At 42.1% G+C, this 15,160-nt stretch overlaps 1 protein-coding gene across 1 annotated transcript; it reads left to right on the top strand.

Annotated features, from left to right (window-relative positions):
- The first annotated feature begins 2,404 nt into the window (after positions 1-2,404).
- On the top strand, positions 2,405-13,520 carry trak1b (trafficking protein, kinesin binding 1b). The gene is made up of 17 exons (XM_083566218.1): positions 2,405-2,821; positions 4,080-4,287; positions 5,331-5,525; positions 7,766-7,842; positions 8,191-8,307; positions 8,529-8,626; positions 8,817-8,925; positions 9,241-9,319; positions 9,636-9,766; positions 9,850-9,924; positions 10,029-10,163; positions 10,387-10,463; positions 10,615-10,827; positions 11,012-11,250; positions 11,354-11,635; positions 11,766-11,868; positions 11,966-13,520. The coding sequence occupies exons 4-17, from the start codon at positions 7,792-7,794 to the stop codon at positions 12,717-12,719; spliced, it is 2,463 nt and encodes an 820-aa protein (XP_083422344.1). The 5' UTR covers positions 2,405-2,821; positions 4,080-4,287; positions 5,331-5,525; positions 7,766-7,791; the 3' UTR covers positions 12,720-13,520.
- The last annotated feature ends 1,640 nt before the right edge of the window (positions 13,521-15,160 follow it).

Below are 15,160 nucleotides of genomic sequence, written 5' to 3'. Positions count from 1 at the left end.
CCCAGTCGTCTAGACATCACAATTCGACCCTCGTCAAACTGGCTCAAATCCTTTACGCTCGCCCATTTTTCTTGCTTCTAACACATCAACTTTGAGGAGAAAATGGTCAATTGCTGCTGAAAATGTCCCACCCAATAACAGGTGCCATGATGAAGAGATTTTACAAATTTGTGGAACCTTTTTTCATTAAAGAAGGACATTTGGCTGGAAATGTCAGGTGTCCCAATAGTTCTTTTTTCCATACAGTGTGTTTGTGTGAAAGATAACATTTTATAATTGTTTCACACCAAAACAGCAGAGAGTCTAGGTGAGTCAGTGCTGAATAGAAAGGTTGCCAAATCTGTTCGAGTCAGCCTCTGCGTGCGAGGAGGACATTCCCCAAGAGTGATATCAAGGCCTGACCTAGAAGGTAATGCTGAAGTCATCACAAAGCACAGGTTACACAGCTGAGCACAATGACAGAGTCTCAAGAAAGCATGTTATGGCAGAAGGGGAACACAAGCCATTTATTCTGTTATTCTGTAACTGGTGCCGAGTGGCCTTAATGATCACATTCGAATTAAGACTTACAAGATGAGAGTGAGCAAAAATAAACATATTACTGTGGTAACGAGGAAATACGTTTTATGGTATCTTGTGCATATTGCACATCATTTAAAAGACTGAAAAAATTCTATCACATTGCTTCAAGATTTCAGTAATAATCACTGATCTTCTATCTTCACCCCTTAAAACCTAATAAACCTGAGTATATGAACCTTTTGTGTTTAATTATGGATTTAAGAGCATCCTTATAAACCCCCTCAGAGATGACCTTACTGTCCATCACAGTATACCAGCATGTCGTAACTCCCCTACAAAGACACCACACTAATGACCTTGCTTTCCAACATACAATTGATGACTGGTTGTCCTGGTTCTCTGAGTCATGTGATCTGAGTCAGTGTATTTTCAAACCACAGCCAGATGCACTGTGGGAAAATTTCAGGGAGCCTTAATGCACTATGGTGGATTGGCGTCCTAATGGGGATACAGTTACCCATAATGCATCGTGCAGCTTGTTTGAAATGAAAGAAACAAACGCCCTACTAACACAGGGGTTGTTTTTTTATGCAGTGCTGCCACCTGCTGATTGTTTCCACACAAGCACATCTTTCATGCCATCTTCCAACCTCAAATCAATCTCTCCCAATTCTGAATATATCAATATAAACCCAAACCCAAATATATAAAAACCCATTAAAGTTTCAGTCCAGCATTCTGTTCTCCATTGAGACACCTTTTGAAAGTTGCTTTAGATCCAAATTTTGTCATTGTTTCTTCTAATATTTGGCATTCCATCCAAAAATGTTTCTGCTTGTATACAGATGTATGTTTTTCAGTAACTAGAATTTTAGAAGACCTTATCAATAGGAAGAAGACCAGAAACTTCCTTTATTCTTCATATACTTTGTACACCCCAGTGATCATATGGTTCTAGACTAAAATCTTGCCATGTTGAGGTGCACAAGAGTCAGTTTGTGGAAACAATGGGCCATTTAGGAAACATCTGAAAATGTTTAACCACCATCTGATACTTGAGCATTGATTGTAAGACCTGATTGTAACTTCTAGTCCTTTTTGATGCAAATCTGAGTTATTCAAGAGGCGAAGTGGTGTGTGTTCTGGGAGCTGTTTCCAAATGTATATTTATAGCCATTGTTCCACAGCTGGATGTTGGCCAGATGTGAGTACCGGGCTACTAAGCCATTTATATGCCAAGTTTGAGAATCATGGGCTTTGCAGGAAGAGAGGAAGTCTGAGATGAAGCTAAATAGACTGCAAAAGTACTATTACTATTCATCAGTGTCTCGGCATGATAGGTTATGCAGAGGAATGCAGAGCTAACTTGCACTTATCATCTTTACCATCTCAGATGTATTCAGTAAAATGGATCCGTGGTTTAGTAAGGAGTGAGACCTGACCAAGTTGAGACGAATCTAGTTAAAAGTTCAAATCCGTGCTTCAGACTAGAGAAGTGTGAAGTTCATGTTGTATAGCAGTGTGTGTGGGTTTAGGATACCAATCCCCTGGTTCTGCAGAACGTCTAGGTATTTCTCTCTTATGGGCTTCCTCCCAAACATTACTTTAGATCTTCATAGATACGGCCTTCTGGTAGACACGGCTTGGTTCCATGTCTGAGGTTCTACTTAAAGATTCTTCACCAAAGCCAATAATAAATACCAAAAGATATTCATTAGACAACACAGGACCAATTTTAATTATTTTTTTAATAAAAAAAAGCTATAAATAATTAACAAATAAACATCAGCTCATAAATAATTAATACAAATCCATATGACAGACACCTAAAATAAATTTATTTTATATGTAGAAACAAAAACACGTCTGGTGCAGTATGACCGAAGCGTGAGTGTGACGTGATCCGTGACGTCACGCCCGGTGCGGCGGCTGTGGATGATGCTCTGTCCTTCAGCATAGGAAGAAACGAAGGCATAAAGAAAAAGGAAAAAAAGGGGGGCATGGGTGATTGAGATGGATTGGTGTGAAAGACGGGACAAGAGGAGTGTGTAGTGTGGGGGTTTTGTGTGACTTGTGGAACTGGGAATACCGGAAATGTCGCCATCTCTTTGTGTCAGAATTGAGCAGTAGAGCTTCAGCATCAGCAACCTGCATCCTCCGTAACCTGATCATCTGTCCATCACCGAGTCCAGGACAGAGGACAGAGGACACATCACCCTGCTGATTTATTCACCTTATAAAAAAATATACACCGACTTTATTTATTTATTCTAAAAAGGAAGCTGTACATCACGTTATCGTAAGTGGCCAAACAAAAAGGTTTTCCAACCGGAAATGCGGTTAATTTTTACAAATTATATTTCACTTCTAATAATGATAATAAAATGATAATCGATAATCGGTTTGTTTACGCAAGGTGAACCGTGGCACCCTTTGCCGTGACGTCATGACGTCACCGACGCCTCTAGACGCGTTTACCGGAAATGAATACACTCATGCACACGTGTCCAAATTTACAGTGTTTTTTGTTTAAAAAAAAAAAAAGGGTATTTATTGGGATTTTTGTAATAATCTCGGCGTCTGGTTTATTTCAATTGTCGAAAGCCACACCCTCAACACCTGCTCAGGTGGATGTAAATATGTAGAGCTCATTAGCTCACATGAGGCAGCCATGACACCACAGTTCATCAACTTCATTGCAGTTTAGAGCTTCTGAAATGTAGTTTAGATGTGATGCTTTATGGACTTAATCTGCCCTGACTTATATAAAATACCCCACAATAATAGGTGTCAGATCCCATACTAGATATATTCGCTTGTTCACTACATTTGGACAAAATAAAAAGGGATTCTATATATAAATCTTTAAAGATTTGACCAGGAGTTTTCAAAAGGATGCATGTTAATAAAATTCCTGATATCTGAAGAGGCAAAAAACATGCTAACGTTGGTCCAGTGGACGACAGTGTCCCTGATGGACAAAGAGACAAAGACTGGGTGAATGCTGGCCCGATAATAATAGCAGCCCAAGTTCACTTTGCTAACCGGGTAGGATTATAAACCTACTCTAATTGTTTAAAAATCTGCGGCACAATGAATTTTTTGTTTTTTTATGGTAATGAGGTTATAATTCCTCATACTTTTTACCCAAAACGAATGGCGTTAATAACCCATACTTTTGGGTTAGTTCAAGTTTAAATCCATCCAAGTGGCTATCCAGTTAAAAATAAATAAAATCACAAAATCACCTGGTTATGGTTTTAAAACCAGGGATAACATTAACATGATTTACTAAATCACTGAAAGGTCATTTACTAAAGAATTCACAAGGGTCCAATATAACACTACAGTTAATTGCCATTAATGACCAATAAAATGTTGATGCCTTGAAAATCTCACTGGAAACCCATTCAAATATCTGCCTTTCATGGAAGTGACTACGCTCAACATTTTAACTTCCAACATGGCCGTCCAAACAACATTACACCACACAATTTGTGTATCAATGCAAATTCAAATTTAATTATAACTTGAAAGAAAACATCTGTCTGTGTCAGGTGGTCCAGTGCCCAATGGCCGATGTTCTCTGTGCTCGGTGAGAAGTTGCCAAGCTGGACGAGTTGGACTCTGATCGTTCGGAAACAGCATCACACACACAGCTCCCTCTCGGGTCCATTCAGGAGGAGCAGTATGTAGGCGACGGGACCAAGGAACCTCCCCTTCTGCTACCGCATGCTGCCTATCGGGATGCAGAAACCATCACAGGTCTGTGGAGTTCGGATTAACTTCTGAAGTTTATAGTCACTCTCTCACCACTATTATTATTATAAATCACTGCATGCCTGTGCATGCTATGAGGCATTTGGAAGGTTGAAATATCAATAAATGGCAACAATATTGCTACAAGCACCTTTGTTCGGTCAGCGATTTTAGAAACACTATAATTGGCAGTAATGCATTTTATATATTAGGGAATGTTTATTAGAATTGACTTACAAAAGGATGTTTAAAGTGCCTCTGAAATGTTTTGTGATTGTAATCTATACTGGAAGCTTTTTTTAAGTTGGTTGAAAAACAATTTTGGAGAAAAAAAATGATTATGGGGAAGAGAATAGCAAAGAGACAGCAAAATGGTGTCATCAAACCAAAGAATCTTTCCTAAAAAAGGAACAATAAGCTCGAAGTAAGTGATAATTTCCACTAACCAGCATTAACAGATTCTTTTATCTATTTTCAGTTGTCATTTCTTTGTCTTAGTTTCTGCCTCTTTTCCTGGGCATGTCTTAAATATCTTTTTTTCCTTGCTTCTTTTACTTTCTTTCCTTCTAGTGTCATACAAAGCCCTGACATACCATACCAGCCACCCCTCTACAAAGGTGTGGCAAAAGGCTGTGGCAATAGATGGCCTTAAATAATAATCCTTACAGGTGCAGGCAATCCAGTTTAATGAGCATGGAGAATTCTGGGTTTTCCTGCACCACCGCTCTTACTTTGCGTTTGTCGACCCCTGCTGGCTGTCGGCGGTGTAGCGCGTCTTTTGACATTTATTTTATTATTTCAAATAGCCATTTTCTGAAGCATTTCTAATCCGCTTTCATTCAGGGTTTTTTGTATTGTGTTTATATATTTATAATGATTTATTTTCTATGACATACCTTCATGTTAAAATCAAATGAAACCCGGTGTGCTGAGAAATAGTGAATTTATACCCTTCACAGCGCTGTTGTTCCCAAGCTGCATCAGTATTTGTGCTCTGCATGTTTAACTGAGTGCCTTGCGTTCTTTCGTACCCTCGTACCTGTGCACAGATGTGTGTAACAGCATCGAGCTCCCTGAGGTGGAGATCATCAGCCTGTTGGAGGAGAAGCTCCCGGTGTACAAGCTAAGAGCCGACAGCGTGTTCGGATATGAGCATGACGATTGGCTGCACACTCCCCTCATCTCTCCAGACACGCAAATCGAGCTGACTGCCGAGCAGATCGAGGAGACCCTCAACTACTTCTGTAAGTGCAGATGTGGTACTGTAGTGCACCATCCTCCTCGTGCAGCTTCGGGAGCTTTTGGGTTTAAGCAGAATGCACAGACTAAAGAAGTAAAGCCCCGCTGCATCGCTCTCGTTAGGCTGAAATAAAGTGAGCTCCTTCTATTGCTGTTGATATTTTTGGAGCATATTTGGGACAAAGGACGGCCAGATTTATAAGATCAATGAAGCGCCGGTTACAAGGGCGTTAAAATTAGGCAGAAAACGTATGACCTCATCCCTCGCTCTTTTCTTTCTTTCATTTGCTTTCCTTGCATCTCTCTGGTCTTTTGTGTATCTTCAGCTTGCTTGTGTTTCCAGAGGAGCTTTTTGTTTCAACACAGGTAGAAAAAGAGGGGAAGAGAGAGAGAGAGAGAGAGAGAGAGAGAGAGAGAGAGAGAGAGAGAGAGAGAGAGAGAGAGAGAGAGAGTGGGAGGATGTACAGGAGCGATAGTGATGAGTGCACAGAGCTGGACTGCTTCACCAAGGACTGCACCATTGGTAAAGTGTGTGTGTGTGTGTGTGTGTGTGTGTGTGTGTGTGTGTGTGTGTGTGTGTGTGTGTGATGGACATCTCTATTGCATGTAATGATTGTGTAGTGTTTGTATGCATCATCATTCTATTTCTATCATGCTATCCTCTTTCTGTCTTTCAGTCCCTCTTTCTTTTTGTCTTGTGTCTCATTGTCTCTTCATCTTTTCCCTTTTGTCCTGTCCTTTATATCATTTTTTTGGTCTTTAGTGATTTCTTTTTTTCATACTTTGCCAAACTTTCTAATATACTTTGGTGTCCCTGCTCTTTCACCCCCCCACCCCCCTCTATCGCTGTCTATCCATCTTTACCTGGTTATCGTCTCTCTCTCTCTCTCTCTCTCTCTCTCTCTCTCTCTCTCTCTCTCTCTCTCTCTCTCTCTTTTTTTTTTTTTGAATCTTGCTAGTTTTTGAGTTGTCACCTCCCCACTCATGAATCTATTTCTGTCTTGCTATCCTCTTTCTCTCTTTTATTCTTTCCTACTCCCTTGTGTCCTCTCTCTCTCTCTCTCTCTCTCTCTCTCTCTCTCTCTCTCTCTATCACTATATCTTGTTATCGCCTCTCTTTCTTTGTGCTCTTGCTAGCTTGCTTCTCGTTTCTTCTTTTGCCCTTCTCTTTTTACGATCTTGTTCCCCCTCCTTTTCTCTTTCATTCCCTCCTCATTCCTATATTTATATTACATACTTTTTTGTCACTGTTGTATTCTCTCTCTCTCTCTCTCTCTCTCTCTCTCTCTCTCTCTCTCTCTCTCTCTTCCTCTCTCTATCTTGCAGTCTACCACCCCCACTCCCCGCTTTCAATCTAGCTCTGATTTATCAGAATTGTTGAATGTGTGAACCTGATAATTGAAAAAAGGAAGTGTGTGTGAATATGAAATGCTGTACCTCTGTCTTATAGAGACGGTGCAGTGACCCATTAATACCTGACTAATGCGCTAGATTGACTGCAGCGTATATATAGTGGAGGGAGTGAAACCACCAGAGGGCGCTGTGGTAGAAACTGTTACTGAAAAAATTCACAAAAAATGAAATATTAACATGAACACAGAGTTTTGAGGGGCAGATATTAAACTTACATAAGTGTATTTCTGACTTTAAGAAATAAAAATAAAGTTGCTGTGAATCTTTTATGAAGGTTTTGAAATTATTGGCACCCTTCATGTTAATATGTGATTCAAACTTTCCTGAAGAGGGATTTTGGTCAGATAATATCTCTGGCGAATAACAATCTGTTGATGCACAGTTCATGTGATACTTAAATGTTTGCTGTTTTCAGTCTCTAGTTGTTATTGGTATTTGGCCTGTACATTTCCTGCGTAAGATTTGAAGGAAAAAGTACAAATCTGAGCTTTCTTTTAGAATGAATGTCAAAACTGGAAACCATTTCCTGGCATGTTGTGTTTAAAGCTGCAGGGACGTGTGTGTGTGTGTGTGTGTGTGTGTGTGTGTGTGTGTGTGTGTGTGAGGCTGTGGGAGTTATCTGAGCTGAAGCAGTTGCTGAATGCTGTCGGCATGGCAGCGGTTGCCGGGGTAATCATTGCTGCGATGTTGGCGTTACAAGGATCATGTCAGGATGTTTGCAGCCGGGAGCAGATTTTCTCATAACAACACAGGAATTGCACTGCTACTGTCATTAATAAGTATGAGAGAAGACTATCTGGTTTCTATGAGGGTCTCTCTGTCCTCTTCATAGTGCTATGTGCTGAACGAGTGGGCCAGATGACTAAGACCTACAATGACATCGATGCTGTCACCAGACTTCTGGAGGAGGTGAGTTGGACAAATCCAGTCCTTCAATCATCCGTGATTGCACTTCATGTTCCATCAATTGTTCCTCTTATACGTCAACAAGGATCGTTTTTATCTATTAAAGATTGACTTGTACGTTTTTAGTTGGACGATAAGATTCCACCTGTGTCTTCCACCACAAAGACTTTCCCGTGGTGGAAAAACCTTAAGCTACAGCTTTCTCTTAGCACTTAGCACTGACACTGGAGACTCCTTCCATTAAATGTTAAAGAAACATCTCCCTGTAGGAAGATTCATGATGTCTTTTAAGTATATAGTGATAATATATTAGAAGTTATGTGTTTTATATGAATATATATACATACACAGAAAGAACGGGACCTGGAGCTGGCTGCTCGGATCGGCCAGTCCCTGCTGAAGAAGAACCGAACTTTATCCGAGCAGAACGAGTATCTGGAGGAACAAGTGGGGAACATTACAGAGGAGGTGAGACTGGTCTACCAATCAGCTCGTAGCATCCATTACATTCCTCAAACAGGCTGTGAGCTTCTTCATCTTCACAATAAACAGTATGCTAGCTAACCGGCAAATTAGTGTTTCAGATAACCTCTGTTCTCTCTCTCTCTCTCTCTCTCTCTCTCTCTCTCTCTCTCTCTCTCTCTCTCTCTCTCTCTCTCTCTCTCTCTCTCTCTCTCTCTCTCTCTCAGGTGGCTCAGCTTCATCATGAACTAAATCTAAAAGATGAGCTTTTGCAGTTCTACACCAACACAGCCGAGGAGAGCGAGGAGGACGCCACGTCTCCATCGTTAGTCTAAATAAACAAAAATTGTAAAAAAAACACAACCCAAAATACATGTTCAAGTGTAAATGTGGCTTTTTCCAAAAAAACCAAAACAAAAAAAGGATGCTCCTGGTTTCCCTGTGCATTGTGTAAATGTGTTGTGTTGGTGCCATGCTAATCTTTTCCTGTGTTTTGTTGTGTTTTGCGGGGTCAGAGGTCGGCAGAGCAGGGCACAGTTGCCTTTCCAAAGTGGCTCCAATGTGGACCTGCTTCAAAGGAAACTCAAAGACCTGGAAGAGGAGAACCTCTCTCTCCGTTCAGAGGTATATATACGATAGTCTGGCACTGGAAAATCCTTCCATATATGTTAAATAAGAATCTCAATACAGTAAATGTTATGGATACCTTCTGACCAATCAGAATCGAGGGGTTCAACAAGGTTTGGGTGACTTAACTTGTTGACTTAACTTTCGCTTTCCCAAACACGGGTGCTGAAGTGCCGCTATCCTTTCAGCACCCGTCGGACATTCGTGTTCGGCATATTATATATATGTGTGTGTGTGTGTGTGTGTGTGTGTGTGTGTGTGTGTGTGTGTGTGTGTGTGTGTGTGTTTTTGTGTGTGTGGTTCCCTGTTTAGGCAAGTAATCTGAAGTCAGAGACAGAGACATATGAAGAGAAAGAGCAGCAGCTGGTGAACGACTGCGTGAAAGAGCTCAGTAAGTTAAAACAAACCACAAGTTGATGAACTGTCACCACTAGTACTGTTTTAGATGACCTGCACGTTATTTGTTGTTTTAATGAATGTCAAAGACTAGTCTAGAAAGATACACAAACTGTCATGAAGTCAGTGTAATTTAAAACTGATCAATATTCAATACTGCTTCCTCGAGCCAGTATTGCCTAAGTATAATAGTGCACAACTAAGACACAGCTTCATTTTACACCAAACTATACACACCATAAATCTGCACAATCGTGCTATCAAATTCTCGCTGCTTGCTGCATAACTCCACTCGGAAACCTGATCTTCAGGACAGTCCAGTCTGCAGATCTCCACCATAGCCGAGGAGCTCACCAGGAAGACGGAGGATGCGGCTCGGCAGCAGGAAGAAATCACGTACTTGCTCTCGCAGGTTGTCGACTTGCAGAAAAAAGCCAAAACGGTGAGGCTCGCTTTACTTACAGTGAAGAAGTGACCCAGAGAAAAAAAATTGCATTAGTATATTTGTGCTTTCGTGCTTTATAGTGTGCCCTGGAAAATAAGGAACTTTCTCAGCATCTGGTGGCAGCGAAAGACGCCCAGAGGCAACTCACGGCCGAGGTGCAGTGGATGTGTGACATCACGCACATGATTTTCTAATCCTTTATAATTTAAAAAAAATGTGTTATAATTATCTAAATTGCTCTTGTTCTCCAAACACACAGCTTCAGGAGCTGGGTGAAAAGTATCTGGAGTGTATTGAGATGCTGCATGAGGCTCAGGAAGAGCTGAAGAACCTGCGCAACAGGAATGTGTCTGGAACTCCGCGACGTTTCCATCCTCTTGGACTGTTCCCTATGGTGTGCACACACACACCATACCAAATACTGTGTCGTACTGCATAAAATAAGGCTGTGTTAAAGCCAGAATGTACCCTGGGTGGGACATATTACATTAGCTAAATAAAGATAGGATGATTTCTCTCAGCCAATTAAATCGAACTTAAAAGAGAAAATGATTTTGATCGGCAAAGCCTGTGTGATCTTGATTGAAATATCAATCTCGTGTGCTTGTGCGTCTCAGGACTCTCTGGCCGCTGAAATCGAGGGCTCTATGAGGATGGAGTTGAGTCATGAGAACCCTGAGCAGAATGAGCAAAAGTACGTCTCTTATTTTTCCAGTTTTTGGTTTATTATGGGATGTATTCCAATGCACTGAAACTGGAATTCATGATTAAGCTGTTAAAATGCCTCTGACTCTTTAACTGACTTGAACCATTTCATGTCCTTTTGTAAATGTTTGTGTTTACAGCGTGCGTCATAAGCGTGTGTTCGAGACGGTTAAAAATGTTAACCAGTCAGTCAGGCAACGTTTACCGGCTCCGTCGTCTGCTAATATCCCAGGGTCCAATCAGACTCTCTCGTCCCTAAGTCCTATCCTCTCCGACAGCAACACTGACAGCATGGCTGCCCTCGATAACCGTGAACAGAGCATGCTCCTGGAGGCGGAGTCGACAGATGCCGGGTGGGTGGGGCTTAACGCTGTCTCTTAGACTCGTTAATTACATATATTGTAAACAAACAAGTTCCATTTACATTCAGGAATGTTTGTGATCTAAAACCTTGATTCTAAAGTACTCACAATTGAGTACCTGGATTAGAAACAAATTCTTCTGTGTATATGTGTGGCATTTTTCGTTGCTGTCCAGTTCTGGCGGTCCTGAAAAGCATTTCGGCTCGGATGACCTGAAGCTGGCACTGCGCCGGCTGTCACTGCGCAGACAGAACTGCCTGAGCGAGCGGCGTTACTTTGAGGAGGCGCGCGAGAGGAGGCACCGCGATCCTTCACTTCATGGCATCGTGTCTGGAGAGAGCATCATGTCGCTGGGAATATGGCCAAGCCGGCCGTATCTGCCAGACAAGCTACAGATTGTCAAACCATTGGAAGGTGAGAAACTCCACGCATTGTGGGTAACGTACAAAACTGTTAACACGAAGTGTAGACCATGTTAGTCAAAGGAATTCAAATTCTTTCTCTTACCTTCTCTCAGGCTCTGCCACGTTGCAGCACTGGCAGCAGTTAGCTCAGCCTAACCTCGGCGGTATTTTAGACGCCCGTCCCGGTGTCGTCCCGAAAGGTTTCCGGCCTCTAGAACTCGACCTAGAGGAGGTCTATAATTACAGTGACTATGAGGAAGATGAGCCTGGAGAGCAATACTTCCAAAACCTTCCAACCACCACCACCACTATGGCCAATCCTATTCTTAGCCATGCCCCCTCAGCCTCTCCGTCCCCCTGCCTCAGCACCGGCTACGCATCTTCCGAGTTCTCACGTGAGTCACTCTATGATATTTCCTGCTTTTTTAAAGGACTCTCTTGTATTTCAGTAACTATATACACTTTACAGACTACTGTTTTGTGTAAAAAAGGATTCTGATAAGATTTTATTTGTGTGATTTGCAGTGCACTACCCGGGTAAGTGCATGGCCCACACCAGTTCCACCTACACTTTCACTACCTGCAGGATCCTCCACCCATCTGACGAGATTACCAGGGTCACCCCCAGGTCAGGCGGTGTGCTTATTCACTTCAAATTGTCAAAATGTAAACCAGCGTCGAAACAAAAACATCTAGCACTCATTTTTTTCTCCTCCTCTCTACAGTCTAAACCCTGCCCCGACCACCTCATGTGCCATGTCGTCCAGCCTTCGCTCCACCCCCGCGGCTACCCCCTGCACGCCTCGCCGCTTAAGTCTCTCCCAGTCCCAGTCCTTCACCAACTTACGTGACTCCACCAAGACCTTCAGCACATCACTGGGGCTAGTGCGCCTACTACAGGAACGTGGGATTTCCGCAGCGGTCTATCAGCCACGTACCTGGGACAGGGCGAGCGGTGATGTCTATTTTTCCACCTCTGTCCTTCCTCAGTCGACTCCTCTGGACTCTCAGAAACCCACCACTCCACAAAACTCCCCTGCCCGACATACTCCAAGCCCCCATTCCGTCGATCCGGACAATGCTGCTGACTTCTCGTTCAATAGCCCTTCCTATGAGAACTTCCTAGCCTCTAAACCGGCACGATCCATTCTGAAAGAGGTGGCAGGAGGGACCCAGGCGAGGGATTGTGAGAGCCAGACAGATGTCAGTGTGTACAATCTGAACCTGGTTGATAAGTTGAAGAGGCTGGGTTTGGCAAGTCCAGGAGCCAGTGGAATCTCAGGGCCACGCCACATACTAGGCCCTCTGGGTGGCTTGAGGAGGACGGGCTCTCCTTTTACGCCCCTAAACGAGGGATTGAGGCGCAATCGGAGCTACCCAGCCGTGGTCGGAGCAAGCATGGCGATGAAGGGCCCTGGGCCTCAAGCAGACGAGCTGATCCTTGCACCAAAACTTCCCAAGCAGACTAGTCTCAAGTAGATGACACACTGTAGACACCCAAACTACTGTAATATATGTATTTAATTGTATGTTTTACCCTCCACAAGCAAAGTCCTGCCTATTTGCACTAGAGCGTTCTCCTGACTTGCTTATTTTCCCATAACCCTGTGTATATATTCTGCACCTGAGCACCTAAAGCCAAAAGTCTAGCTTCCACACACAGCTTCTCCTACATACACTTAGGAAGAAATACGCAACCACCAAGCACTTAACACACAAAATCAATATCATTTGGCATAAATAAAGCAATTTTACCTACACGGTGCAAGCAAAAGTATGTGGACACCTGATCTTCGCGTTCTTAAACGTGTTGAACATCCCCTACGAAAGCCAAGGGCATTATTATACACGATTTGCCACTGGAAATATCGAAACTCTTCCACGTTTCCTCTTTCCACTAAAATTGTTGAGATGTGGCTTTGGAGATTTAGTCAGTTATGTAAGTAAGTAAGAGGTCTGGGCTTTAGTTGTTGTTTGAAGGTGTTGGCTGGGTGAAGGACACTCAAGTTCTTCCAGTCTAACCCTAAACATACCATGTCTTCATGGAGTTAGCTTGTACAGGGGCACACTCACATGCTGAGCGTAATGTCAGGTGTCCACATACGTTGGCTATCTATTGTAAATAAGCAATATAGCAATACTTCGCGATATTTTTATGTCTATGATGTGCAGGAATGACTTACAGTCAAGTCTCACATAACACCTATTAAGATCAAGTCCACAAAATATGAGCCAATGAATCGTGAATGTAAAGCCACCGAAATAAATTTGGAAATGTTACTGGTGTATGGGTCTGATTTGATAAGCCAGTAGGTCCTACTGGAGATGACAAAACACTGAAAATCCATACAAAGTACCAGCGACATCACAAACACAGGGAGGTCAAAAAGATAATGCCACAGTGGCATCAAAACATGTCAGAGGGACCGGCAGCAGGAATTAGGCTACACAAAATCCTAAAGTACTTAAAAACTTTGGCTGGAAGTCCTGGAATTGTGGAAAAGTACAATATAGACAAAAGGTTTTGGAAACCAGAAGAATCATATGCTTCTTCTAAGGGTTTGCAATGCTTGTGTTGTCCAGCAGAGGGCACTACTCGAATGCGTGAGAACGCGTGTATTGGATTCTGACACACACCAAAAAAAAAGAAAAACCTCTTTGTTACTTTAATGTTTCAGATCATCAAACTAATTTAAATATTAGTAAAAGATAACACAAGTGGACAATAAAGGTTTTTATTATTGAGGGAAAACAAAATCCGAAACTGAAAAAGTGTTTGCCCCCTAAACCTAATAACTGGTTGCGCCACCCTAAGCAGCAACGACTGCAATCAAGCGTTTGGAGGAATTTTGCTCCACTCGTCTATGCAGAATTGTTGTAATTCAGCCACATTGGAGGGTTTTCGTGCATGAACCGCCTTTTTAAAGTCATGCCACAGCATCTCAATAGGATTCAGGTCAGAACTTTGACTAGGCCACTCCAACGTCTTGGACGAGGTGGACACTGTTTTCCACACCACTGTATATACAATAGTTCAGTATATTGCCTACAGCCATAGGGCTTTTTTTTATCCTGAATATTGTGTACAACACAACACATTAGGTCCAGGTCAGCATTTGTATAGACCTTGTTTTTTTTTTATTTTAGACTACTAATGATTCTGATTCAACAGCAACTCAAAAGGGAATTTGTGATAAAATTTTACGTTGGCTTAAAAGAGGTTGATGAATACTCAGAAATTGATTATTAAATATTACACTATAGGGAACCAACCCCAGCCATTAGGGTTGCACAAGCCAGTGCACTCTCAGTGCCTGTCCCAAGCCCGGATAAATGTTAGGGAGGAAGGGCATCCAGCGTAAAAACATGTGCCAAATTAAACATGCGGATGAAAAGACATACAGTAATATACAATAATGTGCCTCCATTTTTGTGGTCAAAATTTGTGGAAGCAAGTGTACATTTATCTTCATTGCTAAAAAATTGCACTCGAATTAAATTTGATAAACGGCTTTAAGGATAAAAGCTTAAAGATTAGAAAAAAAATGGAAAATGCTTTATATTGAATTCAACTTTATTATGAAAGAAAAAATGAACCAGGACTTTGGAACATTCTAACAAAGCAGTTCATGACTCATGTCCAAACATGGAACTTCAGAAGCCAAATTCTTCACTGCTTCTCTATATGTCCCTGCAAAATCGCAGATGTTTGCGAGACATGTGCGTCACTGAGGCGGATATTAAATACCAGAAGTAATTGCTTGTTGAGGCCATCATGATTCCAGACAGGAATACGTGTGTAGTGGCATGTACTCAGGAAATGTTGTCCTCCACACAAGCCTGTTAAGCACAAAACAGTTTGTGGAGCTCATGGGTGTATCCATGAGCAGAACGCAGCCAGAAAGCATTACAATGGGAAA

This window comes from Silurus aristotelis (genome assembly GCF_946808225.1).
Source record: "Silurus aristotelis genome assembly, chromosome: 17".
Taxonomy (NCBI): Eukaryota; Metazoa; Chordata; class Actinopteri; order Siluriformes; family Siluridae; genus Silurus; species Silurus aristotelis.
The sequence above is the reverse complement of the archived record's forward strand: the minus strand, read 5'-3'. Positions and strand labels throughout refer to the sequence as shown.

What these genes read in the sequence shown, in the direction of transcription:
- trak1b (XM_083566218.1), top strand. Translation starts at nt 7,792, where the DNA reads ATGACTAAGACCTACAATGACATCGATGCTGTCACCAGACTTCTGGAG. An exon ending in CCTGAGCAGAATGAGCAAAA is followed by an intron (nt 10,464 to 10,614) that starts GTACGTCTCTTA and finishes TTGTGTTTACAG; the next exon opens with CGTGCGTCATAAGCGTGTGT. An exon ending in GATTGTCAAACCATTGGAAG is followed by an intron (nt 11,251 to 11,353) that starts GTGAGAAACTCC and finishes ACCTTCTCTCAG; the next exon opens with GCTCTGCCACGTTGCAGCAC.